Source organism: Macaca fascicularis, chromosome 7 (genome assembly GCF_037993035.2).
Source record: "Macaca fascicularis isolate 582-1 chromosome 7, T2T-MFA8v1.1".
Classification (NCBI taxonomy): domain Eukaryota; kingdom Metazoa; phylum Chordata; class Mammalia; order Primates; family Cercopithecidae; genus Macaca; species Macaca fascicularis.
In genome coordinates, this window is record NC_088381.1 from 156,388,439 (window position 1) to 156,403,335 (window position 14,897).

Sequence of the window (14,897 nt, forward strand, 5' to 3'; positions counted from 1 at the left end):
TCTGTGGATTTCTCATGAATGGCTTAGCACCACCCGCTTGATGCTGTCCTTTTGATAGCGAGTGGGTTCTTGCAAGATCTGGTTGTTTAAACGTGTATGCCCCTACTGCCTTCCCCTCTCATTCTTGCCATATGAAATGCACATTCCCTCTTTGCCTTCCACCATGAGCAGAAGGTTCATATGGCCTCCCCTGAAGCAGATGCTGGCATTATGCTGCCAGTACAGCCTGCAGAATAATGAGCCAATTAAACCTCTTTCCTTATAAATTACCCAGTCTTGGGTATTTCTAATAGCAATTCAAGAACAGCCTAACACATTAGGTCTAGGTATACCAAATTCCTTTAGCTTTTGCTTGTCAGGAAAGACTTTATTTCTTCTTTGTTTCTGAAGCTTAGTTTGTCAGAATATAAAATTTGGGGCTGGCATTTTTTTTTTCTTTAAGAAGGTTAAAAATAGGTCGCCAAATTATTCTGGCTTGTAACATTTCTGCTGAGTCCATTGTTAGCCTGTTATTGGTGTTCCTTTTTCTCTAGCTGTCTTTATTTTTTTATTTTTTTTTTTTGAGACGGAGTCTCGCTCTGTCGCCCAGGCTGGAGTACAGTGGCCAGATCTCAGCTCACTGCAAGCTCCGCCCCCCGGGTTTACGCCATTCTCCTGCCTCAGCCTCCCGAGTAGCTGGGACTACAGGCGCCCGCCACCTCGCCCGGCTAGTTTTTTTGTATTTTTAGTAGAGACGGGGTTTCACCATGTTAGCCAGGATGGTCTCGATCTCCTGACCTTGTGATCCGCCCGTCTCGGCCTCCCAAAGTGCTGGGATTACAGGCTTGAGCCACCGCGCCCGGCTTCTCTAGCTGTCTTTAAGATTTTTTTTTTTCCACGTTAACCTTAGAAAGCCTGGTGACTCTGTGTCTTGGGGATGGTCATTTTGTATAGTATTTCACAAGGGTTCTCTGAATTTCTTGAATTTGTATGTTGACATCTCTAGCGAGATTGGGGACATTTTCATGGATTATATCCTCTAATATGTTTTCCAAGTTGCTTATTCTCTCCTCTCTCATGCATGTCAGTGAGTCATAGGTTTGGTCTGTATTTTTCAGAGGCTTTCTGCATTTTTTAAATTCTTTTTTTTTTTTTTTTAAATTTCTGAGTGAGTTGATTCAAAGGACTGGTCTTCACACTCTGAAATTCTTTCATCAGCTTGGTCTAGTCTGTTAATAAGGCTTTCAATTGTAGTGTGAAACTATATAGTGAATTTTTCAATTCCAGAAATTCATTTTGGTTCTTTCTTAATATGGTTATGTTGTCTTTCATTTCTTGGATCATTTTTCTTGCTTCCTTGGATTGGATTTCAATTTTCTTTTGGATCTTGTTGAGCTTCCTTACCATCTAGATTCTGAAATTATGTCTGTTATTTCAGACATTTCAATCTGGCTAGGATTCACTGCTGGAGAACCAATGTGATCTTTTGGAGGTAAGGAAACACTCTTGACTTTTGACTTTTTGAATTGCTGGAGTTCTTGTGCTAATACCTTCTCATCTGAGGGGGCTGGTATTTCTTTCTTATCTTTCTTTTTATTGAATTCACTGTCATTTGGTTAGGGCTTTTTGTTTCTATATTCTTTTTTTTCCCTTGAGAGTTTGACTGTGATGTATGTGGTGTGTAGTTGATTGGCTTCATTTCTGGGTGATTTCAGAAAGCTAAGGCTCTGTATGGGTTCCTTAGTTTCCTGCATTGGGTTTCACAGGCATTATGTGTTGAAGAAATTTATTTTTGTTTGTGTTGTAATTCAGGCTGTGATCCAGTAGATGGCACTTAAAAGTAAGGACCAACACATAGTCTCTCAGCCATGTACCTGTTTGTATTTCAGTGTGTAAGCAGCAGTGTTCTGGAGAGGGAAGATGGGCAGTGAAAGATGACTCCCTCACCAGGTCTGTTCTCAGGCCTTGGTGGAGCCCCCTACAATTACTGGAGCCATACCTGCATTTCATTAGCCCCAGCGGGGGCTTTGGTGAGCTGCACTCCTCCCTCACTTAGGGGCAGTTCAAGCTGAAGGTTAGGTCACCAGGGGACCCACAACTTTCTGCACACTTATTGGTCCTCTGAGTTTGGCAGAGTCAGAGCGTGTTTTGGGATTTGTCTGTTGTGGTTTTGTGATGGAGTGGGTCAAAGGTGGGGGATCCCCAGGCATAGCAGTGGTACCACAAATGTGCAGCTTGTGTGGCACACACAGCTTGAGCTTTTTAGCCCAGCAGTTGGCTGTGGGGCCTGCCTAGCTCATGGTCCCTTGACCTGGTGGGTCTCTTTCCAGCATTCCAGCATCTGCCCCAGGAACAAGCCTGACCAGCTAGGCTTGTCCCAAGACTTCTGCACCCAGATCATTGGGCTGTTCCAGTTATTCTCTACCATAGGAGTCCCTGAGGAAGAGGCTGTAGCTGGCTAACAGACCACACCCTTGCCAGATCCATCTTCTGGAGTAGCGGATGCCCAACTCCCATGCCATCACATGATGAACCTGCGCCATGTTTTTCTCAGTGTTCTAAGCATGAGGGCTCTGGCTCTGCTCAAGCTCAGGTCACAGATCTCAGCTTTATACCCCTGGGTGGTGTAGTTGAATCCTGGGGAATTGGGACTGGGCCAGCCCATGATTTTGTTCTCTAGCCCCTCAGGTTGAAGCAACAACTGTGCACGGGAGCTAAACTGTTCCCAGACCACCAGTAAAACAATCACGTAGGGCAGTGAAGGCTGTGCTATGGGCACCCTGTTGTGGGAGCAACCAGGCAGTGGTCGTGGGAAGGGCTAGTAAGCAATGGGGGCATGTAGTTCAGATGGACCCAGTCTCCCAGAAAAGGCAACCTTTGCTTTCTCTTGGTCTGGCAGACAGCAGGAGCTATAGTCACGCAGAGCAAAATGGAGGGCCTTGGGGGATGGGTGCCTATGGTCGCATTTTGCCACAGCTGCACTGTGCGTCAGGAATCCTGGGCTCTGTTCGGGTTTGAGCAGATCTCTGCTGATCTCCAGAGAGTTCCCCCTCCAATTCAGATGGCTATGGGGGTCGTGGGATCTCTTGTAGCTAGGATCCCAGAGTTCCTTTACTTACCGCTTCCTTAGAACCAGGAGCTAGTTCTGGCTCTCAGCGACTCTGTGCAGGTTTCCCAGCTTCCTCCCTCTTCACCGTGATCTCTGTGTCAACTCTCTCAATTTGCAGCATTTCCTCTCAAAAGTTCTGTTCAGTGGGATGGTTTACTCAATATTTTAGCTCATCTTGGTGGGAGAGGCATTTCCAAGCTGCATCTATACAACTGTATTAGTTGTATCCTACTTACTTTCTCTACAGATCTGCCTTTTCTGAACATTTCACTTAAATGGAATTATTTATATGGCCTTTTGCATTAGTCTTTTCATTTTGCATAATGGTTTTCAGAGATTTGTCCATGTTGTAGCCTGTGTCAGTACTTCATTTCTTTTCACTGCAAAATAGAATTGTTACATGAATAATGCCACGTTTTGTCTGTTAATCAATTGATGAACATTTGTATTGCTTGTATTTTTCTGGCCATTATGAATAGTGCTGTTACAAACATCCATATACAAGTCTTTTGTGTGGACATGTTTTCATTTCTCTTGAGCATATACCTGAGAATGGAATTGCTGGGTCATATTGTAATATTATGTTTAACTTTTTAAGAAACTGTCAAACTTTTCTAAAGTGGCTGTACCAATTTGTATTCTACCTCCAATATATTAGGGTTTCAGTTTCTGTATATCCTTGCTAACACTTGTTATTGACCCTGTTTAACTATAGCTATTGTAGTGAGATTGACGTGGTATCTCATTGTGGTTTTAATTTGTATTTCTTTCATAACTAATGATGTAGAGCATTTTCTTTTGTGTGCATATGGGCCATTTATATATCTTTGGTGAAATACCTATTTAAATCTTTTGCCTATTTTTAAATTGGGTTTTCTTATTATTATTGATTTGTAAGTTATTTTTGTTTTCTAAATACAAGTTCTTTATTAGATACATGATTTGAAAATATATTTTCCCCATATGTGACTTGCTTTTTTCTCACACGTGTGGCTTTTGAAAAAGTGTAAACGTTTTTAATTTTTTTATTTTGAGATAGAATCTCACTCTTCTCACCCAGGCTGGAGTGCAGTGGCTCGATCTCAGCTCACTGAAACCTCCACCTCCTGGTTTCAAGCAATTCTCCTGCCTCAGCCTCCTAAGTAGCTGGGACTAGAGGCACACACTATCATGTCCGGCTAATTTTTGTATTTTTTTTTCTTTTTTCAGTAGAGAGGAGGTTTTACCATGTTGTCCAGGTTGGTTTTGAACTCCTGACCTCAAGTGATCTGCCCACCTCAGCCTCCCAAAGTGCTGGGATTACAGGCATGAGCCACTGGGCCCAGCCAGCATCTTTCAATTTTGATTGTCTAATTTAAGAATTTTATAGTTTCAGCTCTTAAATTTAGGAATGTGATTCATTTGGAGTTGATTTTTATAGATGGTGTGAGGAAGTTTTACTTATAAATGAATAGGTAGATTTGACAATACAAAAGAACATTTTTCTAATGTTAGTGTCTGAGGACTCTTCTTTTTTTACTCACCTATTTTACCTATAAGTAAGATAACAGATCCAACTGAGAAGGTACTATTTAATTCACTCCACAAGCATTATAATTTAGCTAATACATTCATTAGGCAAGTATTCGAGGATAGAATAGCCTTAAAGTAATATTTCAGTCATTTTAAATGACAAATAGACCTATTTACTTTAACATGCTTATAATCTTGTTTAACAATTATACTAAAGCTATATGTACATATAAATTACCTTAGTTTTTTAAGCTTGTAGACATTTTTATAAATTCTGATTCAAATAAAAGTGATTTTAGACTTGATACTATCTTGTCCACTAAGTTGGAATCAATTCCAATAGATTTTTAATTTTGTATGAAAAGACAAGTCGTTTTACTGATAGTGAACCTTCTACTTAATTCTGAAATTTGGCTAGCTTTCATTTCATTATTTTTAATCTTTATATAATGATTAGTCTTTGATAACTAGTCAGTGCCTGACATAAAGCACACTAAAGTGTGAAAGCACTTTTTTGTTTGTGTTTCCAAATGAATAGCAGTTAAGAGAAATAGAAGTCAGTTGCCCTGATCACACTAATGTTTTTAAAATGTAACATCACCTTTTGAAGTCATATAAATTTAATACTTTAATGGAATGTGATGGTATTAATAATATTTCATTTGGAGAATAAGTCTGTAGACTAGTACAAACTTATGTATTTGGTGATTACATAGTCACAAATAACATGGTTAAGCATTTGTAACCTTCATATCTTTGTGAATAACTGCTAAGAATTGCTTTCTTATGCCCTTAGGCTTAGCCAGTTTGTCATATCTTGTTGGCGTTCTTTTTTTTTTTTCTTTTGGTAACTACACAAATCTCACTACATTGTTTGTGTTATTTAAATAGTTAATCCATTTAGAATTTCTATAAATTAAATGTTAGTTAATATCTAGAGGCACATGTGAAATAAATAATTTTTAAAATGTGTAACTCTTTATATAGGAAAGTATATGGATTTCTATTTGCATATCATAACATTTTAACAAGAAAAATGTTCCATTTATTATTCTAACAAGACGGAAAAAAAATTTTCTATTTTGTTCCATATTTTGAAAGATTTGTTTTCCCTTTTAGATGCAGACCAACAACGAAGAGAGAAACTCAAAAAGGAATTAGCACGATGTGAAAAAGAGTTCAAATTAACTAAAACTGCAATGCGAGCCAATTCTAAAAATAATTCCAAGTCACTTTTTAACACCTTACAAAAGGTAAGATAGTATTTTTATTTTTATTTTTATTTATTTATTTATTTTTTTTTTGTATTTTTATTTTTTTAAAGCAAATGTTTCTATGGTACTTCATTAGTGATACAGTCTGACTTTGTTTACTATAGTTTAGGGTCAGCAAATTTTTCCTGTGAAGATCCAGATAGTTAATATTTTAAAAGGGCGGGGGGCCATACAGTTTCTGTCACAACTACTCTGCCATTGGAAGGCGACATAGACAGTACATAAATAAATGGGCGTAACTATGTTCTGCTGAAACTTTATTAACTGAAGACATTGGGTCAGATTTGGCCTGAAGGTTATAGTTTGCAGACTCCAGTTATAGGTTTTTTGTGATACCTTCAAACATCTGGTTAAATAAGTTCTATTCCTAGTTTGTGAAGTTTTTTTTCCCCCTTTCTGCTGAATGGATATTAATTTTATGAGATGCTTTTTTGCATCTCTTGGAATGATGATATTATGATATAATTTTTCTCTTTTTAATCTGTGGTTTTTTTGTTTTGTTTTGTTTTGCTTGTTTGTTTTTTTTCTGATACAGTCTCATTCTGTTGCCCAGGCTGGAGTGCAGTGGCATGATCTTGGCTCACTACAACCTCCACTTCCTGGGTTGAAATAATTCTCCTGCCTCAGCCTCCCGAGTAGCTGGGATTACAGGCACCCACCACGACTTCCAGCTAATGTTTTTATTTTTAGTAGAGATGGGGTCTCGCCATGTTGGCCAGGTTGGTCCCAAACTCCTGACCTCCAGTGATTCACCGACCTTGGCTTCCCAAAAAGTGCTGGGATTACAAGCATGAGGCACCGTGCTGAGCCTCTTTTAATCTGTTAATGTAATGAATTACAACAATTGACTTCAATGTTAAACCAACTTTGCATTCCAGTTGTAAACAGAACTTAGTCGTGGTACATTACCTTTTTTATTCATTGCTAGATTTAGTTACTAACATTTTGTTTAGAAATTTGGCATCTATCCATTATTGATACTGGCCTGTCATTTTCATTTTTTCTACTCCTTGTGTCTGGTTATGCTAACCTCATAAAATATACTGGGTACTGTTTCTTCTTTCTGTACTCTAGACTAGCTTGTGTACATTTGGGTTTATTTGTTCCTTAAATTCGATGGAACTCAACATTAAAATTGTCTGGGCCTAAAGTGTTTTTTTAATGAGAAAATTTTTGACTACTGATTCATTTTTTAGGTCATTATAGAATGAATTCAGTGTTATATTTATGTAGGAAGTTGTTCATTTTATGTAAATTTTTGGCAGAGAATTGTTCATACTATTCTCTTAATCTCTCCTGAATATGTATTATTTCCCCTTGTTATTCCTAAGGTAGTTTATTTGTACCTTCATTCTTCTTCGTCATTCTCATCAGAGATTGAGTCAATTTTTTTAAAGGACACATTTTTTATTGTGTTAATCTTCTCTATTGTATTTGTTTTCTGTTTTGTTAATATCTGCCTTTTTCTTTATTTCCCTCTTTGACTTTCTCTGGGTTTATTTTGCTGTACTATCTCTAATTTTATTTAAGTTACTAATTCTCAGCCTTACTTCTTTGCTAGTGTAAGCATTTTTAACGCTATAAATTTTCCACCAAGTACAGCTTTAGCTGCATCCCACAAGTTTTGATATGTGATATTTTTATTATGTTTCAATTCAAAGTATTTTACAATTTTCTTTTTTTTGTTTTTTTTGTTTTGTTTTTCGAGGCAATGTCTTGCTCTGTTGCCCAGGCTGGCATGCAGTAGTGTGATCTCGGCTCACTGCAGCCTCCACTTCCTGGGTTCAAGCAGTTCTCGTGCCTCAGCCTCCCAAGTAGCTGGGACTACAGGTGCCTGCCACCATGCCCAGCTAATTTTTGTATTTTTAGTGGAGTCAAGTTTCACCATGTTGGCCAGGTTGGTCTCTAACTCCTGACCTCAAGTGATCTGCCCACCTCGGCCTCCCAAAGTGCTGGAATTACAGGCGTGAACCAACATGTCCAGCCTACAATTTTCATTATGATTTTTTTATTTAACCCAGAAGTCATTTAGAACTGTTTCTTAATCTCTATATCTATTTTTTCCTTAGTAACTGTTTGTTACAGATTTCTAGCCTTATTGTATTGTGGTTAGGAAACATCTGTATTATATCCATTTCTTGAAATTTATTGAGCACTTGTTTTATGTCACAGTAGGTGGACAATTTTTTTTAAATGTACTGTGTCATTATATGTTTGAAAATAAAATATATTCTATAGTTTTTGCATGTAGTATTTAATATATAGTATATTATTAAACTTTGTATTTTCCAGATGTTCAAATCTTTTATAACATATTGATTATTTTTGTCTGGTTAATCTATCAGTTATTGAGAGAAATCTTCCACGTAATTATGTATTTAGCTATTTCTCCTTGTGGTACTATTAATTTTTGATTTATATATTTTGAATGCATGTTATTACATAATACAGATTTAGAGATATTAGAGATACATAATACAGATTTAGAAAAACCTGAAGGAGGTAGTTTCTTGGTGAACTGAACCTGTTAGCACTGTGCTTTGAATTTCTTTACCTTAATGGTTTTTCTATTAATGTTTTCTGATACTGATATAATTAAATTAGCTTTATTTTGACTAGTATTTACTTGGTATATCATTTTCTGTTTTTTAATCTTAATGTTTTCTTCTTTTTTTTTTTAAGTATCACCTGCCAATCTTAATGTTTTAGGTTAGTATTTGGTGGGTCAGATTATTCAATCTGATAATCCTTGTCTTTTTAATGGGGCATTTAATATGTTTTTATTTCTGCCTTCTTTTTTTTTTCTTTTTTTTTTTTATTATACTTTAAGTTCTAGGGTACATGTGCACAACGTGCAGGTTTGTTACATATGTATACGTGTGCCATGTTGGTGTGCTGCACCCATCAACTCGTCATTTACGTCAAGTTTAACTCCCAATGCAATCCCTCCCTGCACCCGCCCATAATAGGCCCCGGTGTGTGATGTTCTCCTTCCTGAGTCCAAGTGATCGCACTGTTCGGTTCCCACCTATGAGTGAGAACATGTGGTGTTTGGTTTTCTGTTCTTGCGATAGTTTGCTGAGAATGATGGTTTCCAACTGCATCTATATCCCTACAAAGGACACAAACTCATCCTTTTTTATGGCTGCATAGTATTCCATGGTGTATATATGCCACATTTTCTTAATCCAGTCTGTCACTGATGGACATTTGGGTTGATTCCAAGTCTTTGCTATTGTGAATAGTGCCGCAATGAACATACATGTGCATGTGTCTTTATAGCAGCATGATTTATAATCCTTTGGGTATATACCCTGTAATGGGATGGCTGGGTCATATGGTACTTCTAGTTCTAGATCCTTGAGGAATCGCCATACTGTTTTCCATAATGGTTGAACTAGTTTACAATCCCACCGACAGTGTAAAAGTGTTCCTATATCTCCACATCCTCTCCAGTACCTGTTGTTTCCTGACGTTTTAATGATTGCCATTCTAACTGGTGTGAGATGGTATCTCATTGTGGTTTTGATTTGCATTTCTCTGATGGCCAGTGATGACGAGCATTTTTTCATGTGTCTGTTGGCTGTATGCATGTCTTCTTTTGAGAAATGTCTGTTCATATCCTTTGCCCACTTTTTGATGGGGTTGTTTGTTTTTTTTTCTTGTAAATTTGTTTGAGTTCTTTGTAGGTTCTGGATATTAGCCCTTTGTCAGATGAGTAGATTGCAAAAATTTTCTCCCATTCTGTAGGTTGCCTGTTCACTCTGATGGTAGTTTCTTTTGCTGTGCAGAAGCTCTTTAGTTTAATTCGATCCCATTTGTCAATTTTGGCTTTTGTTGCCGTTGCTTTTGGTGTTTTAGACATGAAGTCCTTGCCCATGCCTATGTCCTGAATGGTATTACCTAGGTTTTCTTCTAGGGTTTTTATGGTATTAGGTCTAACATTTAAGTCTCTAATCCATCTTGAATTAATTTTTGTATGAGGAGTAAGGAATGGATCCAGTTTCAGCTTTCTACTTATGGCTAGCCAATTTTCCTAGCAGCATTTATTAAATAGGGAATCCTTTCCCCATTTCTTGTTTTTCTCAGGTTTGTCATAGATCAGATGGCTGTAGATGTGTGGTATTATTTCTGAGGACTCTGTTCTGTTCCATTGGTCTATATCTCTGTTTTGGTACAAGTACCATGCTGTTTTGGTTACTGTAGCCTTGTAGTATGGTTTGAAGTCAGGTAGCGTGATGCCTCCAGCTTTGTTCATTTGACTTAGGATTGTCTTGGAGATGTGGGCTCTTCTTGGTTCCATATGAACTTTAAAGCAGTTTTTTCTAATTCTGTGAAGAAACTCATTGGTAGCTTCATGGGGATGGCATTGAATCTATAAATTACCTTGGGCAGTATGGCCATTTTCACGATATTGATTCTTCCTATCCATGAGCATGGTATGTTCTTCCATTTGTTTGTGTCCTCTTTTATTTCACTGAGCAGTGGTTTGTAGTTCTCCTTGAAGAGGTCCTTTACATCCCTTGTAAGTTGGATTCCTAGGTATTTTATTCTCTTTGAAGCAATTGTGAATTGAAGTTCATTCATGATATAGCTCTTTGTTTGTCTGTTACTGGTGTATAAGAATGCTTGTGATTTTTGCACATTAATTTTGTATCCTGAGACTTTGCTGAAGTTGCTTATCAGCTTAAGGAGATTTTGGGGTGAGATGACTGTCTCTCAGACCACAGTGCAATCAAACTAGAACTCAGGACTAAGAAGCTCAATCAAAACCGCTCAACTACATGGAAACTGAACAACCTGCTCCCGAATGACTACTGGGTACATAACGAAATGAAGGCAGAAATAAAGATGTTCTTTGAAACCAATGAGAACAAAGATACAACATACCAGAATCTCTGGGACACATTTAAAGCAGTGTGTAAAGGGAAATTTATAGCACTAAATGCCCACAAGAGAAAGCCGGAAAGATCTCAAATTGACACTCTAACATCACAGTTAAAAGAACTAGAGAAGCAATAGCAAACACATTCAAAAGCTAGCAGAAGGGAAGAAATAACTAAGATCAGAGCAGAACTGAAGGAGATAGAGACACAAAAAACCCTCCAAAAAATCAGTGAATCTGCCTTCTTACTTCATACTTTCTATTTGACTCAATGTGGTAGACAAAATTCGAAGACGACACCCCCACAGTGACCCACACCCTTAAGCAATCCCCTCCTCTTCAGTGCAGGTAGGACCTGTAACTCAGTAGAATATGGCAAAGATGATAGGATGTCACTTCTGTGATTCTGTTATATGGCAAAAATGAAGGGATTTTCCCCCTGCAGATTAAGGTTTTGTTCCTTAAAAGAGAATGGGAAAGTAAGTCTAGGAAGATTTTCTGCAGTGACTGCTCTTTCTCTCCCCAAGCCACACCAAGGTAGGAAAGGGATTCTCTCTGCTCTTCCCTATAAGCTTGTGGTAGGTTTCCTACAGGAAAAGCCTGCAAGAGGTACAAACTCCCCAGGGCCTCAGGTCCAGCACAGACCTGAGCACATCACTAGTCCACACTCAGTCTTTAGGAAATTAACAAATATTTATAGCATAATCTTATCAATTTATATGGCATTCCATGGCATCTTTCCCAAGTAAGCAAGTGCTCAGATACTTATCTCTCTCCAGATTTCAGGTTAGTTGTTTGCTCTGTGTCCTCAGTTTTCTCATTAGTTCAAGAAAAATCATTAATATGCAGATTGTTCAGCTTTTTTCTTCTTGTAATGGTGAGAGCTGTGTTCTTTCCATCTCTGTCTCTCAGCTGAAACAGTAAGTTTGTTTTCTTTTTATGTGTGGTTTCATTTTTTGAACTTTTAAATTTTGAAAACCTTAACATCTACAAAAATATAGTATAATAAGCCCGTATGTTCCCATCACCTAGGCTGTAGCAACCATCAGCTCAGAACCCGTGTTATTTCACCTATATATCCACTCACTCTCCTAGGTTGTTTTGATGCAAACCCCAGACACCATATAATTTTATCCATAAATATTTGAGTATGTATCTAAAAGATAGACTTTTAACACCACAACAATACTATTATGCTTTAAAAAATAATAACAGGCTGGGCGCTGTGGCTGACACCTGTAATCCCAGCACTTTGGGAGTCCGAGGTGGGCGGATCACGAGGTCGGGAGATCAAGACCATCCTGGCCAACATGGTGAAACCCCATCTCTATTAAAATACAAAACAAAAAAAATTAGCCAGGAGTGGTGGTGTGCGCTTGTAGTTCCAGCTACTTGGAAGACTGAGGCAGGGGAATCGAACCTAGGAGGCAGCGGTTACTGTGAGCCGAATTTGTACCACTGCACTCCAGCCTGGTGACAGAGCAAGACTCCATCTCAAAAAAAAAAAAAAATTAATTAATAACAGTTCTTTAGTAACAAATATCTAATGTTTAGATTTCCCCACTGTCTCCTTTTTGAATTTGTTAGAATTGGTATTAGAAGGCCAGCAGTCTCCTTCAGCTCAGTGCCAGGGTTCAGGAGGTCCTGGAAGTTTCCTTGCAAGTCGTCTAGTTGAGGAGTAGCCATTGAGAGAATCCCAGATTCTCAAGCATGATCTCTTAGAGCTTTGTTTTCTGCCTCAGCACCCATGATGTGGTTTAAAACAAAACTATGGATTATTGGGCAAAAGCCAGACTGACTGCTCTGCTTACCAAATACCAATGCCATAATAATGAGTCTGGATTTTTTTCCTTGAGAAATGCTGGGAGCCACAGACCAGTTTTTAGTTGGGAAGTTATGTCATCATACTGACACTATACAGACTACACTGACAACAGTGGAGGACACTTATAAGACAGTTGCACTAATCGGGGAAGCAGTAATTAAGACATGATTCTAAGACAGCAGAGAGAGCATATGGAATACATTTAAGAGATCATTAGAAAGTATAATCTCAGCTGGGCACGATAGTTCACCCCTGTAATCCCAGCACTTTGGGAGGCCGAGGCAGGCGGATCCCGAGGTCAGGAGTTTGAGACTAGCCTGGCCAATATGGTGAAACCCTGTCTCTACTAAAAATACAAAAAGTAAGTGGGCGTGGTGGAGTGCACCGTACTCCTAGCTATTCTGGAGGCTGAGGCAGAAGAATCGCTTGAACCCAGGAGGCGGGGTTGCAGTGAGCCAAAATCGTGCCACTGCACTGCAGCCTGGGTGACAGAGCGAGACTCCATCTCAAAAAAAAAAAAAAAGAAAGAAAGTAGAATCTCCAGGGCTTGGTGACTGAGTGGATGATGTGAAGAGCACATCATTCACAGAAATATAATGGGATGAAGTGCAGGTTTTCTTTGGGGCTGGAGGTAATAAAAGATAGGAGTTTATTGTTTGGCTGTGTTTGATTTGAGGTGCTTTTGGAACATCTAGTATATTTAATAGACACTTGGAAATAAGTATCTGTGTCAGCAAAGAGGTCTGGGCTGAAAATAGATTTGGGAGTCATCAGGGGAAGCAGTGAATATGATTGAGAGACACAGGGCTATTATGTAGATAAAAGGACTAGGAATAGAGCTGCTTCCTTTAGAATAAATCTGTTATCTGCTCTGTATTATACTTTGCTATCTGGGAATCTGTTCCTCAATGTTTGACTCACAGGTGTATTTTCATTTTTAGCGATTGTACTTTGTAACTGAAAATTTAAAATTTGTTTCTATTATTCAGCATGAGTATAAATTACTAATTATATTTTGAGATAAGAATGGGGTTTCTTGAAAGTACAAATCATATATTTTAATATATCTTTTTAATGTATTTTATATATTTTATTTATAATAAAGTAAAATATAAATACATATTATTTACATATTTTATATCTTAATATATTTCCGTAAATGTTAGATGTTTTCATTTTTCCAATAGCAACTATAACCCTATAACTTTTTGTCTCCATAAAGTTGTTAATTTATTATTTTATCTATATGTTTATTGACTCCATTTAGAATTCATAGTAACTTGCAGTTGGCCTACATTTTTTATAAGCCCTGATAATAAATATTTTAGATACACTCAGATTGTCTTACAAGCCTTATTTTGGGCAGTATATTTGGATAATTGAATGGGTGTTATGGTTAACAGACACCTGTTATGGTTATAATTTGTATTCACTGTAAAGGCTGCTATAGTTAAAATATTGGCTTTAACCTCTGAATGTATTAGCCCTTTATATGTATTATAAAGGTCCCTATATCAAAAACCTTTTATGATAATTGCCCATATCCTCTTGCCACTTTTCTTCTCTCATACTCTGACTCACATGCTGTCACCCTCAGAACCCTCCTAAGCCCTTCCAGTCTTCACCCTGTAACTCTGAGTCATTCACTACTTAGTCAGTGCTCCCTTACTACTCATTTGCTTCACTGGTGTAGCACTTACCGTGTGCTTTTAAGATTAAGTGAATATGTGGGTGTGATCTATATTTCTGAATAAATCTAGAAAAGAGGCGGGAGCAGTGGCTCACACCTGTGATCCCAACACTTTGAGAGACTGAGATAGACAGATCACTTGAGCCCAGGAGTTTGAGACCAGCCTGGACAACATGGCAAAACCCCGTCTCTACCAAAAAATACCTCCCCCCGCCGCCGCCAAAAAAAAAAAAAAAAAAAGCCAAGCATGATGGTGCACATCTGTGGACCCAGCTACTCAGGAGGCTGAGGCAGGCAGATTAATTGAACTCAGGAGGTCATGGCTGCAGTGAGCCATGATCAGACCACTGCACTCCATCCTGGGCAACAAAGTGCGATTTAAAAAAAGAATCTGGGAAACTTTTTAAAAACAATATAAAATAGTGAAAATCAAGAGTTATGTTTCTTTTATATATAATTTGAAACTTTTTTGCAAACAAATGTTAGATTTTAAAATAATTTATACCCATCCAGTTCTACAATTGAATTGACTCTTCAACTGTTTAAAAATCTGACAATTGGAAAATTATTATACATTATGTCTTCTGACATCCTTAAAAAAGATTGATTTAGACTGAGTTCTG

At 37.9% G+C, this 14,897-nt stretch overlaps 1 protein-coding gene across 19 annotated transcripts in view; it reads left to right on the forward strand.

Moving 5' to 3' along the window:
* SPATA7 (spermatogenesis associated 7) overlaps window positions 1-14,897 on the forward strand; it is a 63,869-nt gene that overhangs the window by 34,570 nt on the left and 14,402 nt on the right. For 17 of the 19 annotated variants that reach the window (XM_065549185.2, XM_073997996.1, XM_073997998.1 and 14 more), the window contains one exon: window positions 5,720-5,853. In XM_065549185.2, coding sequence (XP_065405257.1) covers window positions 5,720-5,853 — 134 coding nt within the window. Of the gene's footprint in view, window positions 1-1,417; window positions 1,472-5,719; window positions 5,854-14,897 lie in introns of all 19 variants that reach the window. The other 2 variants (XM_073998000.1, XM_073997999.1) reach the window with 1 other exon arrangement.